The 14,631-nt window shown below is 40.4% G+C and overlaps 2 protein-coding genes across 4 annotated transcripts in view; one reads left to right on the top strand and one right to left on the bottom strand.

Moving 5' to 3' along the window:
- Positions 1 to 1,062: 1,062 nt before the first annotated feature.
- LOC117411923 (tumor necrosis factor ligand superfamily member 10-like) lies at positions 1,063 to 4,339 on the top strand. The gene is made up of 5 exons (XM_034019779.3): positions 1,063 to 1,361; positions 2,256 to 2,402; positions 2,954 to 2,999; positions 3,332 to 3,424; positions 3,742 to 4,339. Exons 1-5 carry the CDS (start codon positions 1,182 to 1,184, stop codon positions 4,146 to 4,148), a joined length of 873 nt encoding a protein of 290 aa, XP_033875670.2. The 5' UTR covers positions 1,063 to 1,181; the 3' UTR covers positions 4,149 to 4,339.
- Positions 4,340 to 5,575: 1,236 nt separating this feature from the next.
- LOC117412677 (ATP-binding cassette sub-family C member 5-like) overlaps positions 5,576 to 14,631 on the bottom strand; it is a 28,553-nt gene continuing 19,497 nt past the window's right edge. For 2 of the 3 annotated variants that reach the window (XM_058989315.1, XM_058989316.1), the window contains 12 exons: positions 14,342 to 14,488; positions 13,414 to 13,543; positions 12,730 to 12,883; positions 12,095 to 12,223; positions 11,388 to 11,574; positions 10,390 to 10,479; positions 9,463 to 9,652; positions 8,662 to 8,821; positions 8,481 to 8,559; positions 8,156 to 8,269; positions 7,705 to 7,869; positions 5,576 to 7,559 (listed from right to left, as the gene is read on the bottom strand). In XM_058989315.1, the coding sequence (XP_058845298.1) occupies positions 7,452 to 7,559; positions 7,705 to 7,869; positions 8,156 to 8,269; positions 8,481 to 8,559; positions 8,662 to 8,821; positions 9,463 to 9,652; positions 10,390 to 10,479; positions 11,388 to 11,574; positions 12,095 to 12,223; positions 12,730 to 12,883; positions 13,414 to 13,543; positions 14,342 to 14,488 (1,653 nt within the window). In that variant the 3' untranslated portion in view covers positions 5,576 to 7,451. Of the gene's footprint in view, positions 7,560 to 7,704; positions 7,870 to 8,155; positions 8,270 to 8,480; positions 8,560 to 8,661; positions 8,822 to 9,462; positions 9,653 to 10,389; positions 10,480 to 11,387; positions 11,575 to 12,094; positions 12,224 to 12,729; positions 12,884 to 13,413; positions 13,544 to 14,341; positions 14,489 to 14,631 lie in introns of those variants that run through there. The other variant, XM_058989317.1, reaches the window with a different exon arrangement.

A 14,631-nucleotide genomic window follows, 5' to 3' on the forward strand; every position in this document is an offset into this window, starting at 1 on the left:
AGTTTCTGATTCCTTGTTGGAAAAGGAGAACGATGGTCGGCCTGGATTAATTTATATGGTGGTGTCAGGCTAACTAGTTGTGGTGAGGATTGTTAGAAATAAAATATTTCACTGCCCATATCAGTAATGTTGGATCCATATGGAGCCATGTGATACAGACGCTTCCTACATGGCGGAGTTGCCTTATTAAATATACAAAGGTAAATGCAGATAAACTTAAATGGTATACTGTTATTTTAGATTATTTTGTAGTTTTTCATAATAATAAACTGACTAGTAATCATTTAGTGCTGTTGTCTATGTGCATGGCTACCAGGGTAAGGCACACTTGCTGTCTTTTTTAATCTGCAATCGTAATACGTTTTGTTTCTTCTCATATACAGTAACAAGACCCCTTAATCTAACTGTACAACAGGACCAGTGAAAGGCCCCTCGTCTTAACTGCTATTCGTGATGGACATACAACAATCAGACAATGTATTCATATGTTTATTTCAGATACGGTATGTACTGGTATCTACCATGAACATACAGATGAGCTTAAAACCACGGATGCAAGAGCCTAGCTCTTTTGTATTGAAGGCCTTCCGGGTAAAAAACAAAACAAAAACAAAAACAAAAAAAGCGTTAGTTAGTACGCGTTTCAAATATTTAGTACACTTCTAATTTGACTTTAGTACGCGTTGTAATTCTAATTATTACACGTACTAATTTGTGGCGCTATATGGACTTGGTTTGGATAAAGTCTAGTGAAAGCTGGATCTGTACCCTCCCGAGCATCAACCGGCGGTTTCATCATAGCCTTAGAAATCGCTTTTAATTCCGTGGTAACCCCACTGTAGCTAATGTAATTTTAAGTGTTGAAAGCAGGTCTGACATATTTGCACTGTAGACGAAAATCTCTCGCCGCCATCATTTGCATTTTTTCTTATTCTTGTTTTTTTTTAAGCGCATTTCAACACGTACTATTGTATGTATTCTGATTGGTCGAAATCAATACGCGTATTAGGTATGCGTTTCTGACACGGATGGCTTCCATATTCATAGGCTGTGGTGTGGCTCAGCTTCACTACGTCATGCAGGAACTACTGTCACCAGGGGCTTTCCAACGGGGAGTGTTTGGGAAGTTCCCAGATTTATACCGATTTTTCATTGCTGTGTGTTGATAATGCTAAGGTGACATGGTTTCTAAAACTCCACCAGAACACAACTATCGTCAACTGAAAGAAAAAATATTCTTTTTTAACAAGGAAGCTGGAGGGAAATGGAACACGTTCGTGATTGTTTTGAGTTTATTGCTTGGTGCAGAAATCTTTGGGACAGCTTATTTGTTTTTTCACTTCGCTATGGAAATCAAACAGGTAAACAAAAAACGTCTATAAATGCCTGTAGTCTGTAAACAGTTTAGTTTTCGCGACAGTTTTTTTTCCCCACTGTAAATATTATCGATCTATTGTATATTGTAATTCGTGCATATAGTTTCTTCAAACTGTATATGGCAAAACTGCTTTCCGCTTTAATCTACAGAGTGTGTGTTTGTGTTTCGTATGTACCTGTAGTATGTATGTCTTTTCTGGTAGCTGTTATTTTATTGATGAGTTTTAAATGCATTTATTAATTGCAAGTACAGTACTAAGTTTTGTGCCTGAAACGAAAAAGTCAGTATTCCTAATAGGCCGAGGCTGTGGGATTCGTAAACTTGTCGTGTATATTGCTTGTCATGATCAGTGAAAGGTGAAAGAAATACATAGGGGATCCACCACAATATTACATTTTCACGTTTTATACAGTACCGCAGTCAGGAATGTTAAGTTAATTGAAAAAAAAAGGTTTAGGAAACATGATTTGAATAAAGGATACAGTTCCTTTGTGTTCATTGGCCAACTACCTTTTTTTCTCTTTTATAAGTGGTGATGATTCAGTATGTCATTTTGGAATTACTGTAGTTCCTTTTGCAATACGTACTGTACAGTAAGTTTGCTGGATGTTAATCATCAGTGGGTTATGTAAAAGGGGGGTTGCTCTGTCAGAACTGTACAGTATACAGAACCCTCCTCTGGAACCTCAGTCTTGTTTGGTTTATACAGAGCCAGTGTTCTATACTGGATTCCATTTATTATTTAGAATAACCCCAGATTTCAGGGTTGGAGTATTTTAAATGTGAATAGAGGTCCATAAACAGTGATCTGCAGGACCTTGTTCTGTTTCCATTTACCTAAGAGTCCATGTTAATAGTTAGTTTCCATCTTACACAGACTCAAGAGCTGGTGAAATCAGGAGACTACCCATTGCATTGTCTACAGTATCTTGTGGATCAAGACTTCCTGGAAAGGAAATTACCCAACTCCGGAGATTCTGCCTGTGACCAGTGGCTTAGGGAAGCAGAGCACAGTATAAATAAGGTACGCCTACATATGGGGGCTGGCCTTGGTTTCAATGGCTGTATTTAAGCTGCACTTTTATTAACAAAGATATGACATTTATAGTATATGGTATGTTAGGATCCCATGCTTGGGATTTAGATTAGGATGAGGCCATTTTAATAATCTATTCTGAACTCCAAGCTGATGGGGTCATATCTGTACTGGAGATCCTTACATATACACTGAATGGATATAAACTCAAGACACTAGGCACCGCTGCTGTGGAAAATACCAATCATGCTGAATTGAACAGTGCAATTGTTAACCTTGAAATAAATGGTAATAAACAGTGAATTAAACCACCCCTTCTTACTTACTGTATGATCAGTAATGGGTATTGTGTTCCATTAGCTTAAAAAATATATATTTAAATAAGTATATCTATATTAACATTAATTGGACCATTTTGCATTGAAAGAATAGCAGGCGTTAATGATAGTAATTTCTTGAACTAAAACCGAGAATTTTAACCTGTTGGCTCTTCTATAAATCTAAACATTGTTTTTTTTAAACATTTTGTTTTAATTTAGCAATTGAAGTCAGATATCAGGAACACACTATATCGTGAACTCACAGGTAAGGAATTCATTAAAATGTCTATGCTGAAGGTGCTTTTGAGCAGCTGAGGTTGCTTTGAGAGGTTAACCCCATCAAGTTTATCCGGAAGCTATAAATGAAGGTGATGTGAATGTCCTGTATCTCTTTGTGTCTTCCTCTAACCATGACTGTTTAGAAGCAGTGCTATGTATATACAGGAGGATGTCAGGCAGCTGGGGCTTTATAGGGACAGTGCTGGGTAAACACAAGGGCTTGTAACTCTATCATGAAACTTAGATTATCTATGGACAGAGGAAAACTTTTGTCAGGGCATGATTTCCTTGCCTAATTAAATTCTGTCTGCTCCACAGCACAAAATGTGTCTTTGACCCATTTCAGAAAACCAGCCATTCACCTCGGACCTGATCACCTCGGAAGACAATTCCGTGTGAAGCTAACTGGCGGTAAGAAACCCAGCTAGAAATCTAAACATGGAGCAGGATGACTTTTAACCTTCAATTCGTTTTTTCAAAGTCCTTTTTCTTACCTCTTGTTGGCATTAGCAGCATTACCACCAGTCCCATTTTTCTTGTGTTTAAGATCTTTTGGTTCTTTACTTTCTCCCTTCACTTTGTAATATGCAGATATTTTATGCTATAGAATGAAAAGAAGAAGGGGGGGACGGACGGACGGAAGGACCAGGTGTAATGCTTCTAAATGTAATATCTAATGTGGACTTTATTGGCCACCATTTAAAATGGTCTTTTTTTTCTGATGACAGAGGACACAGGAGGTCATAAGTTGCAGTGGGACAACATAGAGGGGATGGCGTTGCAGCAAGGGATGATGGGATACCAGGATGGCGAAATAGTCGTTCCGCGGGATGGCGTTTACTTCATCTACTCGCAAGTTTACTTCCGAGTCGGTCCGCGAGGCAAGGACCAGCAGAGCCAGCCCTTCCTGCAGTATATCTACCGGAAAACCTCTTATCAGGACCCTATCCTGCTCTCCAAGGCTGTGGGCACCAGGTGCTGGGACGCAGGAGCTGAGTTTGACCTGTTCTCCAGCTTCCAGGGAGCCCTGTTTCAGCTCGCACAGGGAGACCGACTTTTCTTGAAGGTGACTGACATCAGCACTGTACGTCTCAATAAGGAGTCCACCTATTTCGGGGCCTTTATGGTTTTTTAACGTGTGTGAAATAATAGGGTTTTTTTTGTTTTTTGTGGGGTGCATAACAAGGACCGATAAGTGTAATAATAGTATATATTATTATTTTATTTAGGATACTTATGGATTCAGTAAAAAAAATGTTGGTGAGAGTTAGCTGGAAAGAAGATTCTGTTTTCAGGTTTATATATTAAAAACTGTACTGGGAGAAACTGTCTGTGTTGTTTCTTTGATTGTGATGTAAAATACCAGTAGTTCTTATTACATGAGAGTAGCTGTTATTTACTTCATGTTTATATAGGACTCGGCTTTCGCCAAGATAAAATGAGATAGTAACGAGCCTTCAGTGCTTTACCTCCCCAAGTAATGTGGATTTCTTTATGGCCCGGTGTTGATGGCTGATGTGTAATGCTGGCTCCAGGGATCAGCCTGTTTGCGGTCTCCCTGGCGTATCAGCACACACAATGGCGGCGATACTGGCTCCAGGGATCAATCAAAGTATGGCCTGCCTAGCGCCTCAGCATGGCAAACGCCGGGACTGGGCTGGGTGGGGCACTTCGCAGGGGTCATCAGGTGGGCACCTCCCGTATACTTTACGGACTGGAATCTTGTGTTCTGTCAATTTTTCCCAAATAATTAAGACACAGCGTCGACTTCTGTTTATACCTCTGCATCACCCAGTAAGAGATGTTGCATCTTTTTCAAACCATTCTCGCTCATTGTGAACTGACACTGTAACCAGCTGCACTTGGTAGTTGTGAATGAATGAACGATCCATTTCCAGTCAGTGGTCAATCACGTGAAATGACAGTGTCGAGTTATTCATTAGTCTTTTTAATAGTAATAAGTGTCTAGTTACAAGTAAAGCATGGTGTCGAATTAAAAAATTAAGAGGCAGGATGCATATATTTTATATGGAGAAAATCCGGGACCAAGGCTCTGTCGAATTAAGCAAAGTGTCGAGTTATCCACTAGTCGAGTTAACCAAGGCTGACTGTATATATCTCTATATATGTTCTCTACATCTAGATCTATCTATATCTATCTGCTGGTATACAAGAATTCTCCAGATGTTATAGTTTTATAAGCTGATTTCATCAAAAATATATAATATGGTGGTTTTCAGGGGAATTATCAGCAAAGAAAGCCCTAACAGGACAAAATAAATTCAATATTATATGCTTGTAATGCATTTCTTTCCCTTCACCGGCCTCTAAAAAGCTTTTCGTCCATCTAGACTAAACTGCCTCCTAGTTTTAATCTCACACCACTAGGATAAACTAAAGAATGGGACATACTGTTCTATTACAAAGATTAACGATGTACTGTTATCTTTGATACAAAGAGGAAACACTGTGGCATTCATTAATAGACTATATCTGATGCATATATGCTGATATTAGTTGGATGCAATGATAATAGGTTAATATTAAAAACAGTTCGCAGTGTATGAAAAAATATCTTTATTATTAAAAGCTTCTGCATTTATTTAATAAAGACTTTGATTACATAATTGCACATTTACCTCCCTACAAACTCTTTACAAGGCAACGTTTTATAATTGAATGCATAATTAATAATAATAATAATAATAATAATAATAATAATAATAATAATAATAAACAACATTTGGTATTTTAGCGTATAGTTCTTTTTTCTTTTGCCCTTTCAACTGAACAACTATATTCATAGTCTGTTACAGGGAAAGTGTTCCAGCATTATTTTATAAAGCAGCAAAGTGCATGACAATAAATGCATGCCTGTTTAATTGTTCACATTCTATATGTCTGGTTAAATGCACGTTCACATTATAAATGCTTTTTTTCCCTGATATATTGCAGCAGACAAGAAATCAGTAAATACAAGGAGTGAAATCCACTGTATTTTGAAGAATTCATGCCATGCTGTGTAATACTTGCTTCATGTACATCAGGATAGCATAGATCCACTTGGGAAGGACCTGTCAATTATATATCTGCAGGTGGTACAACACTCAATATTTAGCCATCACTGGACATTATTGAACATCCAAAAATAGAGCCCTTTGGGGGGAAATACTTAAGCATAGGAAATACTAAATAAACTTATTTTGTACTGTATTTATATCCCTGCATCCCTGTGTGTTTGCAAACGCAACCCATTTCAAAACTACCTTATACATTCTTGCCTACATGTATTTCACAGCTGCATGAGGGGCTTCGTAAACTAAACAGTATCTGAAAGCACCCCTGCTAACGTGGTGGCTTTTGAGGCTGAATTTATTTCAACAGCTCACTGGATCACTGCCATGGGTCAGCCCTTAAGTATCTTTTTCCTCCCCTGAGAGAATTAAAACAGCAAGTGTATAATACTGTTTCTTACATGGAACAACAGTGCCATCCAGTGGCCAGAAAGAATATTGCCCCCCTGTACTTATTCCATTGTGACTGCTGTACCTTTAAAATTAGGCACACACTGACTTCACACAGTCTGTTCTCCAGCAGACCAGTTGAAACATTGCTTGTGACTTTTCCCTGAGGCATGTGCAGCACCCAAGATACAAAATTATTTTGTACATGAATTTCATAGAGCCCAGGTTCGAAAGATATAAAAACTTTCAAGTATTCAAACAATAGGTCTCAGAAAGGGCTTGTTAAAGATATTAGACTAAAATCTCAAAGCTATTTACTGCAAATTATTATTAGTGCAATGCTTTAATAGAAAATAAATAATTATAACATGGTATTATATTTGTAATATAATAAATATAATACAAACAGAATAAGACTAAAATCTGTGCAAAATTAATTTGTGCTGTCTTTTTCTGTATCATATAAAGAATTGTTAAAGTTAATTGCACAATCAAATTCACAGGCTGAACTCTAGGGCAGAATTCTGCATGACGGATGTCAGACCCTACATATTGCTCCTCTATCCATCCATTATGGCTCAGAATCCTATCTCTGAGCTGGCCTTTCATTTAAAACGGTCATAAAGCATGCTAGACTTCCATACCCCAAAGGAAGAAATCTGATTTAAAAGGCGGTAACTAACAATCGCTGCCTTGTAATTCCAACCACAATGCACCACAACTGTGCTCCATAGTACTTTCAGAGGTAGGCTATTTTTTTCAGAAATGACCTAATAGGCTGCTTCCTTATACATCCTTGCGCTCTTTTGAAACTTAGAAAAAAAAAAAAAAAAAAAAAAAAAAAAAAAGGATTCTGAAAACAGACATTGGAAGCCTAGAATGTACTGCTGTTGGCTTATTATAACTTCTTGACAACATTAAAAGCCACTTTTTGGGAGTTACATCTTGGTCTTGACTGTTGTTCAGCAAAGCCATCACCTGGACTCTGTCTTATTCGTTCCACCTTCCGCTGCATTGACCATGGCGTGGAATCTGGAGTTTTCATCGGACAGAAGGGCAGAAGGGGCATCAAACTCCACGACCTGTACCAAACAGAATGGCAGGCTTAAACCCGGACCAAATATTCATTCAGAAACTCCTTAGTGAAGCAGCACTGAGACCAGCGTTTCTTCTTAATTGCTCTTTACAGTTTCGTTTTACGTTGGAGATTGGAGACTGCATTCATACCTGTCCTTGGTCCAGCACCATGATGCGGTCACAGTTGAGGACGGTGTTGAGTCTGTGTGCGATGACCAGTGTGGTGCAGTGACAGAAAGACTCGCTAATTGTCTCCTGGATCAGCCCGTCCGTTTCTGTGTCAATGGCAGCTGTTGCTTCATCCAGCAGCAAAATCTGGGAGGAGAAAGCAGTTGCGTGGATTGATTTGCCTAAGCTATGCCAATGTCTGCAATTTTCTTGAAGCACTATTCCCTCAGATGCGTACAACCATCAGGTCATGCTGCCTCTCATCCCTTAAACTCAAACTGCTAGATTATACACCATTCCTCAGCTTGAATTACCAGATCAAAGGTTTTCAACCCTGCTCCTCATACTCCCCAATGACTCAGTTCCTTATCACAAACTACCACAGCACACTGACACTGAAGTCTGTAAAACACTGTGATTTCAGTGCTCTTACCTTACTGTTCCGGAGCAGAGCCCGAGCGACACACAGCAGCTGCCGCTCCCCCACAGAGAAGTTCTCCCCATTCTCCAGCACCTCTGAATCCAGCCTCTCTGGCAGCTGAGCAATCTGAGGAGGTCACACACACACACGGCACAATGTAAGAAAAAAAAGACAGCAGACAGACAGACAGACACGCTTGCAAGATTGACCAAACGATCTGACCAAAAGATTTAGAAGAAGTACAATTCTCCCAGCAGGCTGAGCAATGTGGCGCAGGTCAATAGAATGAAGCTAGTTGCCACACAATTAGAAATGGGAGGGCGTCCCCTGCACTCACACTGGCCTTCATGTGAGTCTTCTCCAAAGCCTCCCAAATCTGGGCATCTGAATACTGGCTCGAGGGATCCAGATTGACCCTGCAATGGAACAGTCTGTGTTGTATTAACTGGTAGGGTGATGGCAAGACTTTAATTATTAACAGTGAGGACGTATAGCATATACTGCGTTCATTCCTGTACCTGACGGTGCCAATGAAGAGGACTGGCTCCTGTGGTATAATGGACAGCTTCCTCCTGAGGTCCTCCAGGCCAATCTGTGCAATGTTGATGCCATCTATGGTGATGGAACCCCCGGCCAGCTCAACTAGTCTAAACAGGGTCACTCCGAGCGAGGATTTACCTGCAGGCACAGGAATCGGCATTGCAAACAAACTGCAGACAGAAGTGCTCTAAATGAGGTCAGCATCACAGGGATGGAATTAAGACTCCCATTGCCAAAGAGTTTGGCCCATTCTAAGTTTTACTGTGAGCCTTATTTAAGGGGTTCTCTGTGTCTGTTACTGTTTTACTTCTGTGGTGAATTCCTCTCAGCTGTGTCGTCAGGGTCACTCAAAAGGGGAAGCAGCTGTTTTTTAATGGAAGGGAAGAAGTTCAGCACTGCCTGAAAGCAAAGCTTGCAAACAGATATTTCTTTAACTTAGTGTAGTGCCAGATATCCTGTTTTATAATTAAACACATGTGTTCTATACCAAGTGTTTCTTTCAGAACTGTACATTTGAGACTTCTATAGCAATGGGTAAGAGTTATTGAATTATTTTGTTAGCCCCCTAGTGTCGGACGATACTGGATATATGGATTGATGTACATTCAGTATATTACAGTAGGTAGCACATTGTACTGCACATTTCTGTGAAAAGCCAGATGCTGGTAGAAATCTGTTAATGCCCTGTAAGAAAACGTGCCAACCTTTGAGTGTAACCAAATAAACTTTTTAGTCCACCAGACCAACGTCTCAACAGAAGTGTCTTTCAGTACAGCTACCTGATCCGGTGCGGCCCACAATGCCTATCTTCTCCTGGGGTTTGATGCTAAAGGTAAGTTTCTTGAGAACCAGAGGCAGTTTGTCACGGTAACGCATTTCCACGTCTTTAAACCGGATTCCTCCTTCCTGTGGCCAGCTGGGGGCTGGGGTGGAGTCAGGAACGTGCCGAATACCTTCACACTCCAGATTCTGCAAAAAATATTTTTTGAGCAATTCCTTGGTAAATTGGATTTTTTTTTTGATGAAATCCAACCCTATTCTAGGATTTAGAGAAGGACTTGAATTCAGACTGGTTTGCAAAAACAATACAGTACTTTCTGAACATAATACAATGTGCTTTACTAAAAATACACACTGATTATTGCAAGAACAGTATCTGTTTTAATGCATAACCAAATTAGGCACAATACCCTTTAAATTGTACACACTTTGTTTTCTATTATTACATGATACAGTAATACACGTTGAATATCATGCCAAAGGGCTAGGCAGTTAACCAGAAGTAGCTGTATACTTTATAACAGGATTTAAAACTGTTACCTTTATAAGACTCAATTCTCCATGCTGGCCACTGGAGGTCTCTCAATACAAACTAACTGAAAATAAACCCTCATACATAAGGCACTTTGAATCCAATCTTACTTTGCCATTTTTTTTTGCAAAACACAGTAAAATATTTTGTATAAATCTCACAAATAAAGAATGAAAGGGAAACATTATGAAATGTGAAAACTGGACTCACAGTACATTTGGTATGGGGGAAATTCTAGATTTGTGTGTGTGTGTTATTGCCTGTTATGTAAACCAAACCCATTCCTCCTTTGTTCTGTGCTGTGTCGGCTGCAGTCATGGTTATACAAGCCCAGCTCCATGTCTTCACTGGTCTCTACATCCCTTCCCAGTGGCCCTGAATTCTGCGCTTGTACCTTTATATAATGGCTGATCCGCTCCACTGATGTAAATCTGGCCTCGGACTCTGCAAGGAGGCGGACGGTGAACTGAAATAGACCTGTCAACTGGGAAAGACACAGACAGGCGAGACCTTAAAGAATTTCTTCCCAAACAAATACATTTCGGAATCTCTTACTTTTAATCTAATCAAAGCTGTCGTTTCAGTAACTGATCACATCTGAATAACGGAAACTTCAAAACAAAAAAAAATGTATTAATTGAAACGATAGCAAATCTTCCAGGGACTCAGTTTATCTCTGCTACACCTATGGGATATTTTTCCTGTTAACTGCCACAGTTTCTGCAGCACCACTGGTCTCAATAACTAAACTAGATTGCATAGCGAGAATATTTCTTCTGCCTATTTTTAATTTAATAAGCGGGGCAAAATTATTCAGTGTTTTTTTTTAGCCCAGGATTTCGTCTCAAGCCCTTCTTATAAGGGCTGTGACTGAACCCAACAAATTCAAAGATGTAGTTTAAGAAACTACTGTAGACCATTAGTGCAACTCAGCAAGGCCGATTACATCACTGCCAGAATAGCAGTTACCCCTAAAGGAAAAGCAGGTACACACACACACACTCACACACACACACACACACACACACACACACTATATCCCAGTACAAAAAACGTTTGAATGCAAATAATTTTCAGGAACAGGTAACATAATTGTGTAAATTCAAGTTTGAATGTAATTAAGTTCTAAAACACAAATGTCTTATAGCTGCAGTACCTTTGCAGAAAAATACCAATTCTGCATATTCCAGCCTTAAAAAGTGGGTCCAATTTACTTAACCATTTAGAAGGTACTGTTTTTCTAGTACTGGATTTGCTCGTAACAAAGTTCGCCCAAAACATTACTCCAAGCATTAATGACTGAAAATGAAATACAAATGGGAAGGAGCAGAAATAAAGTGTGAAATGAAATGAAACAGATTCGTCAGACTGGCAGGGAGGCAGGTGGTTTACCTGCACAGCGTAGGAGATAGCCAGCCCTGCGTACGCGGGCGGGATCTGTCCATGCATGAGGACAATGAGTAGTGTTACCATGGTGATGAGGGCAATGCTAATGAGGTCCAGCCGCACGGCTAGCCAGCGCATCCCACAGCTGAACAAGAAGTGAGGGGCCTGGTTGGAGTCTAGCAGCTCTCTATACCTGCCAAACACCAAATATATATATATATTTAAACTACATTTCTTATTAGCATTTGTTTGACTTGAGTATTTTTACAACAGGGTATATTAGTGCCAAACACATCCTCCACAAAAGGGACATAACCATCGCATGAAGAGTCACCACAACGCCCACAGCGTGCAGATGTAATCATTAATTAAGAGAACGTTCTGCAAAAATGGACTAAATATAGTAATGTTAACCAGGTTGTCTGTTATCAACAAATTCAGCTGTGAATTTAATTTTATATGTTTTCACTTATCAGTAGAGTTAGTAGTTGAATAAAATGAAACTTATGAAGCAGCCTACCCCACTTACAGTACCTATACTCAAATACAAGACTATGCCAGTAAGCTACAGGAATATTTTAATGAGCAAGCTGGACATTTCTTTGTTAGCAGTGTAGCATTATTATGAAGTTGAAAAACATGCTTCAACAGAGGCAATGAAGCTTATGAAGAACACATGAGTGTTATGCTTGTAATGTAGACAGGGCTCTTACCGATGCAGGACGGCAGTGCCCTTACCATAGGCGTGGATAGTGGGGAGGCCCTGGAGGCTGGAGGTGACGTGCGAGATGAAGGGAGACAGGCTGATGTTATCGAGTCGCTTGAGCTCCCGGATCAGCACCCTGTCAGGAGACACCGGGACAGTTAGCTGGGAGATCTTCACAGGTCAACCAGGTAAAAATAAAACACCACTTATCAGCAACGCATACACCTTTCAACAGGGTGTCAGTGTCACATATAATCTCTGCCAAAGGAGATAGACAACACATTTCAGGTGTCTCCATCGCCGACAGATTAGAAAGCTAATTAAGTCAACACTAAGCAAAATTGTACTAAATATACCAATGCTAATCATGTGTCTTATCACCTAATTTAGCTGTGCATTTGTTTTGTTTTTTTTAATTTAGTTTGGTAGCTCCCGTCCACAATCGGCAATGGAATAGCCTGGACTTGAACCAGCGACGTCAGGCTATAGGGTGCATCCTGCAGTCCGTGCGGAGCGCCTTTACCAGATGCGCCACTCGGGAGCCCCCTAGCTGTGTAATTGTTAAGGCAACCATGTGTGTGCTTTGACATCTCCAGGGGCTTTTTACAGTACAGTACTTTTAGATAGGTAAGAGCAGGTTACCTGGAGGTCCTGTTAACCAGGAAAAGGAAGAGACCAAGAGGCGCCATGGACACGAGGAACCACGGAAAGACTGCGCTAACGACGCCCAGGCAGAACAGGACCAGGGTGATGTTCTGGAGCAGCATTTCAGCCTGCATGGCCAGCCGGACATCCACTGAGGGAGGGAGCACAAGACACAACCGTAACACCCAGTCACAAGACATTTAGAAATCACATATCATAAACCAACCAATCACAGTGAAGCATTTGGCAAAATTCCAGTACATCTCGTCCTGTGTACAGATGTCATCCCGTGCATAGAACACCACACCTAATTCCAATGTTCAATCAAAACAAAACAAACAAACAAACATACCTGGTACCTTTTGTAAAATGGAACAGCTTACACAGTTTGAGTAGCAAGAGGCACTTCGTGGTCCTCTGAGCATGACATGACAAATTTTATACAAGAAGAGACACAACGTATTAGCTTAAATTATAAGGCAGACAACTACTTTGCACAAGACAATGTGTAAGTGTTCGTCTGTCTTAAGTGATTTTCAGTTAGTTAGTACAACTGGAGACAAAAGTGCTGCTAGTACTATAAATGCGCTCTGCCTAGCTTTAGAGATCTGTCAAGATTCCAGTCCAGTGAGGTACAGCTCCAGCACATAAGGATTGCCGGGTTCTGTGATGGAGGCTCACCTTCATCCATGTCCTTGGAGAACCTGTTGAGAATGCGTCCAAGTGGAGTGGTGTCAAAGAACCTCACTGGGCTGTGAAGGATCTTGTCAAACAGCAGGTCGTGGAGCTTGGAGGCAGCTCTCAGGGTGCACTGTGGGGAACAGAAACAAAGAGCTCCATCACTTGATTATACCAGCCCCAGCATACAAGAAACTTGGAAAGTCACCCCTCACCCTGCCCGTCTCTGTAGCTCCTTATCCACTCGTTCACCCATAGGGAGCTAACCCCTGTGTCCTTCAGTCCGCCCAGGTGTAAATGCAAATGAATAAACGGTGTGTATATACATGGATTTAGCCTGCAGGCAATGTGTTAAAATCATGAATCGTGAATAGAGGGCTACTTTTTTGTAATGCTGTTGAATCTAGCTCAGTAGTTTCCCCTTTACAAAACCTGGGGGATGTTAAGTGCCAAATGGGTGCAGGGTCAGCCTATTGTGAAAGAAGTAATCGGCTTGACATTAAAGAGGGAGCTGTTTGAATGGAGCACACCACCCAAATACAGCACATTCCTCTTTGGCGTCTAGGATCAGCAGGGAAAATGTGGTGTAACAGCAGAAATCCCTTTCTACAAGTGCACCCTAGAGCAAAGTACCAAGAAATGGCAAGTATACCTATCAGACAAGTTTAAAGACAGACAAACACTGTCACCTGCTACATGATAGTAAGTTAGTTATGTCTAAACTGGTATGACAACTTATTTATAATAAGTATACGTTCAAGACTATTACACATGGATTAAGGGTTTACTATATGATACATTTACACTGAACAGTATAATTATCACTTATGACACTACCGAGAGTAAATGAGATCCAACCCTATAATAGAATTGAAATCAATCAATATTCTATTATAGTAAGCCCAGGTGTTGCCTCTGAAGGAAAGGATACCTTTACAAACACGATCCCTCGGACAGCCTTCAGCAGGAGAATGGTGCCCATAGACAGAGCATAGACCCCGGCATAGTAGTGACTGTGTGGATTGTCTCTCATGCTGTCACTCACCACTGTCCCGTTGTCTAAGACAACTGTGGTGTTCTAAGGAAAAAGAGCAACACGGACGATACCTTAGCATAGCCTGCAGTTTATTTCAGACACTTTTTTTTAAAACATTTACACAGACAGTAAATATAGAAATGCAGGCAATTTTTTTTTTTTTCCCAATAAGAAAGGCATCCCAC

This window comes from Acipenser ruthenus, chromosome 16, assembly GCF_902713425.1.
Source record: "Acipenser ruthenus chromosome 16, fAciRut3.2 maternal haplotype, whole genome shotgun sequence".
NCBI classification, from domain to species: domain Eukaryota; kingdom Metazoa; phylum Chordata; class Actinopteri; order Acipenseriformes; family Acipenseridae; genus Acipenser; species Acipenser ruthenus.